This window comes from Bison bison, unplaced genomic scaffold, assembly GCF_000754665.1.
Source record: "Bison bison bison isolate TAMUID 2011002044 unplaced genomic scaffold, Bison_UMD1.0 scf7180017863020, whole genome shotgun sequence".
Lineage (NCBI taxonomy): Eukaryota > Metazoa > Chordata > Mammalia > Artiodactyla > Bovidae > Bison > Bison bison.
In genome coordinates this window covers 29,051-33,967 of record NW_011493592.1, presented here as the reverse complement: position 1 = coordinate 33,967, position 4,917 = coordinate 29,051, and the positions used below count along the sequence as shown (strand labels likewise).

The 4,917-nt window shown below is 42.1% G+C and overlaps 1 protein-coding gene across 1 annotated transcript; it reads left to right on the top strand.

The window, feature by feature from the left end:
• The first annotated feature begins 2,238 nt into the window (after positions 1–2,238).
• LOC104983639 (olfactory receptor 52L1) lies at positions 2,239–3,192 on the top strand. The gene has a single exon (XM_010833172.1). It carries the CDS (start codon positions 2,239–2,241, stop codon positions 3,190–3,192), a length of 954 nt encoding a protein of 317 aa, XP_010831474.1.
• Positions 3,193–4,917: the final 1,725 nt, after the last annotated feature.

Genomic DNA, 4,917 nt, shown 5'->3' with positions numbered 1-4,917 from the left:
ACTGACCAGTGTTCTTGCCTGGAGAATCCCATGGACAGAGAAGCCTGGTGGGCTACAGTCCATGGGGTTGCAAAGAGTTGGATACGACTGAGCTACTAACACACACACACACACACACACACACGTTGGGACTGTAAAGCATGCATTTTCAGAAGGTAGCCTAGAGGTCAAGAGAACTATATCCCTGTTCTAGGCATTTCATTGACTATTTATGTGTCTCAGATTTGACATTTGACCTCTACATCTAAGGGTTTGATCTCTATTTTTCTCTCTCCTAGTAGGTCATCCCCACAAACCCACAGTTTTTGTGTCCTCGCCTAATCTCTGGGTCCCTGCATCTCCCTTCACTACTGTCATAAAATCCACACCACTGTAAAGAAGGAGATTAATGAGGCAGGGACAGGCCACAGCCTGCAGAAGAAGAGCCTTCTTGCCTGTAGTGACAGAGACAGTGCTGGAACTGACCACTGTGAGGAGTTCCTCATTTCTGACACTCACCTAGGATTCTGCCACAGCTTCCTATGGCAGAGAGATTCAGTGTGGTTTTTCTATCATGAGGCCCCCAGAATATCACTTGGTGAGGAGCACTGAGGCTCAGTCAGTCCATGCCTCATAGATGCCCCACCATCTGCTACATCATTCCTGTTCCTTAAGTTCAGGGTCTGTCTTGTCAAGTTCTCACGATTCCTGGTTGCTTTATATACACATTTATTTATTTTAAATGTACTCATATAGATATTTATTTATTCACCAAACATTACTGGGCACCAATTAAATTCTGGCCTTTCTGGGACTTGCCCTGTGACTGCAAGCATGCATGCATGCATGCTTATTTGCCAAGTTATGTATGACTCTTTGCAATCCCTTGGATAGCCTGTGAGGCTCCTCGGTCCATGGGATTTTCCAGGCAAGAATACTGGGGTGGGTTGCCATTTCCTTCTCCAGGGTATTTTCCCCACTCAGAGATCGAACTTGCATCTCTTGTATTGGCACAGAGATTCTTTACCACTGAGCCACCAGGAAAGCCCATAAGCAAGGCATAGTCCCCACTTTTTAATGACTGACAGACTAATGAGTTTTATAGTTCAAAGTAATCAGTGCAATGACATGGCCAGTAAGGTGATTTTATAGAAAAGTAAAGGAGACATGCCAGGCTGCCTCACAGAATTTGGGGAAGGCTTCATAGAAGAGAGGTCACTTGGACTAAATTTACATGAATAATTAAGAATGAACAACTTCAAATTTTGTTACTTGTCCTCTGCTTTCTGGCCAGAGAGCTAAATATGTCTTCATTTTTAGGTTCCTGGGAATAAAGTCCCTTTTGCGTTTCCTCTACAAATCATTGAGGGATTTCTTGTTTACTTTAGTAATTAACGCTTAGCAAACAGCTCTCATCTTTCTCCCTAGACTCACAACAACCCAGTACAAAGAAGAGGCAGGTTGTACTCAGACACACGTCTCTGCTCTTCTCCTTTGCGCACTAAAGTTTATCTTCATCTTCCTCCACTGCTCTGCTGACACTGCCCCTATCAGAGCAATGGGTGGTGGCCTTCCACAAATGCTCAGCTGTCCTCTGACTCCTCAGCTGATACGAGAGAAAGGGGCTGGAACTTGTACCAGAAAGGAAGTAGTTAAGAGAGAATTAACTTTCTCATTGCGTAGAATGTTCAGCACTGAAATATGAAGTTTTGTAAAATTGTGAGATTTTTCTTAGGGGTGTCAATGAAAAATGTTCTTTTACTTGTAGATTTGAATCTGAGAGGAAAGCAAAAGGTGGGTGATATGTGCCCTCCAGGCATTTCAGATTTTGTACCTGCCCTGGTCACAGTTTTGGGGCAATATTTTTTATTATCATTGAGTTACAAAAAAGATAGTTGAAGTGATGTATAGATTTATAATCCACAAGAACTGACTCTTACTGATAATACAGAAATACAAGTGTGTAATCCTCTCTTACACTGAAAAGACAACTATTTCACACTGTGTCTGTCTTTTAAGACTAACACATATAAATAAACATATCTAGTTTAAAGATTTTTGTTTTAACTCTGCAGAAGTTAAACATAGTAGCTATTTAATTCGTACTTCTTGTTACGTGGGGCTTTCAGAAGCACTGAATCATCATGATTAGAGGCAGACATAGCAAAAGTTTGAAATAGAGAGTTATGGGGACAAAAAATGCACCAGGAATGGAGAAATTATGATTTTCTTTTTGTCTCTTCCCTTTCCAAGCCATTGATGACAACCCTGAGTAATTCCAGCTGGAGGCTGATCGAGCCATCCTTTTTCCTGATCGGCATCCCGGGTTTAGAGGAAAGCCAGCACTGGATAGCACTGCCGCTGTGTGTCCTTTACCTCCTGGCCCTACTGGGCAATGTCACCGTCCTCTTCACCATCTGGACTGACCCATCCTTGCACCAGCCTATGTACCTCTTTCTGGCCATGCTCTCTGGCATTGACCTGGTCCTGGCCTCCTCCACAGCACCCAAAACCCTTGCAGTGCTCCTGGTTCACGCCCATGAGATTGGGTACACCGTCTGTCTGATCCAGATGTTCTTCATTCACGCGTTCTCTTCCATGGAGTCAGGGGTACTTGTGGCCATGGCTCTGGATCGCTATGTAGCCATCTGTCACCCTCTGCACCATTCTACCATCCTGCATCCCAGGGTCATAGGGCGCATTGGGATGGCGGTGCTGGTGCGGGGGATACTCCTCCTCCTCCCCTTCCCCATCTTGTTGAGGAGACTTGTCTTCTGCCAGGCCACCATCATAGGCCATGCCTACTGTGAACACATGGCTGTGGTAAAACTCTCCTGCTCAGACAGCACAGTGAACCGAGCCTATGGGCTGGCAGTGGCACTGCTTGTGGTTGGTCTAGATGTCCTGGCCATTGGTGTTTCCTATGCCCTCATCCTGCAGGCGGTGCTGAAGGTACCAGGGGGTGAGGCCCGACATAAGGCCTTTAGCACATGTGGATCTCATATTTGTGTCATCCTGGTCTTCTACGTGCCTGGAATATTCTCCTTCCTCACTCACCGCTTTGGCCGGCAGGTGCCCCATCATGTCCATGTTCTTCTGGCCACACTCTACCTCCTGGTGCCACCTGCACTCAATCCTCTGGTCTATGGGGTGAAGACTCAGCAGATCCGCCAGCGAGTACTCAGGGTGTTTGACATAAAAGGACAGATCTGAACACATCCCAATCATTTTCTTCAGAGGTTCTTGCCAGCCATGCTGCCAGGAGCCCATGTTTGGTGTTGGCTATATGGATCGAGTCCACTGCTATTGTGAGAAGTCCTTCTGGTTGTAATAGTCTCATGGCAAAGAATGTCATGAACACTTGGCGCCACGGCTGATTGGGGTGTGCCTGGAGAGCTAAACTTGTAAATATTTTCTCCATTCTTTCTTTCATGATCCTGACATTTCTCTACACCTGGTGATGGAGGGATTTGAGGATAGGAGAAATAGATGATAGCTCTGATATGCCATTATTCCTGTCTCTGTCTAATGATGGACTGTACAACACATCTGGAGTGGGTAAGGGAAGTTTTAATGTTTGCCTAGTTTTAGTTCTGAGTGTCATCAATGCTTGTAAGTGTTGTGAGCTTCAGGTCACCAGGTTCTTATGTAGTGAGTCTTTCTTAAAGCATTTGAGACAGCCACAATGTGAGAGAATACCTTTCACTGCAATATAGGTGCTGTTTATTTAAAATAAACTTAAGTGGGGCAGGTAACATTATAGGTTCTGGAAATAATGTGATATGATCTCTATTTTAAATGAAAAAACACGTGTAGTGATTTCTCTTTTTTAAAAGGCCTATTTGTATTTTAACTTTATTGTGTTTTAATTTACCTATAATTTTACTTAAGATAAAAAAGGGAAGAAATATTGAACATATTTGTGTTTTATAAGTACCAATTTAACAAAGCAGAAGTAGCTATGTATTTATTAGTGTCTCATAACTGTAACATGTGTAGAGTCTGGTGTTGATAAACATAGCTTTCTTAGTAAATGTAGAAGCAGTTATGCTACTTAAACTGTTTCTAGAACGTGGATACCTAGTGATGTCAATTAGACCTCCTACCATCTCTGCTAGCAGGAGCTGGGTAAAAGCTTACAAGAGGATTGTCACAATTGCTTTGTTTTCTGTTTGTCAGATGTTGCCCTACTATTGAACTTAACTATTTTGAGTCCCTAAAAAGTTTCAATTATTTTTAGTCCTAGAAGAAATCAAGTTACTGCTACCTTGAGTATTAGAGAAAAGATGATAGCTTTGGATATGTCATCTTTTCTGTCTTCATCTAATAACTGACCTTCAAGATCATCTGGGTTAAGGGTGGAAAGTCCTAACTTTTGGCAGATTTTAGTTTCAGAGTGTCTTCAAATCCTGTAAGTTAGTGGTGTGAGTTCTAGGTCATTGCGTTCCTGGGGGGCAGCAGAGTTTCTCTCAAAGCAGTGTGAGAAGACACCTTTTGTTGCAATATGAATGTTATTTATTTAAAATAAATTTAAGATGGGAAGGCACTATAGTAGGTCCATAGAGTAATAAAATCTCTATTTCCAAGGAAATATCTCTCTCTTTATGCACATATGTGTATGTGTGTGTGTGTATAGTGAGTTTATTTTTAAAGTATCTGTTTGTATTTTAACTTATCCATAATTTTGTCTAGGATAAAGAGGGAATAAAACCAAGTATTGGATATATGTTTATGTGTTTTATGTCTTAATTTAACAAAACAAAGCAAATATGTAATTATCAGGATCTGACAAGCATATACTGTATTAGTGTCTGGTGTTAGTAAACATAGTTTTATTAATACATGTATAAATAATTATGCCACTTGAAAGAACGGGTCTTTCTGCAATGTGGATATGGAGTGATGTTCGTAAGCCCTCCGTCCACTTCTGCTAATAAG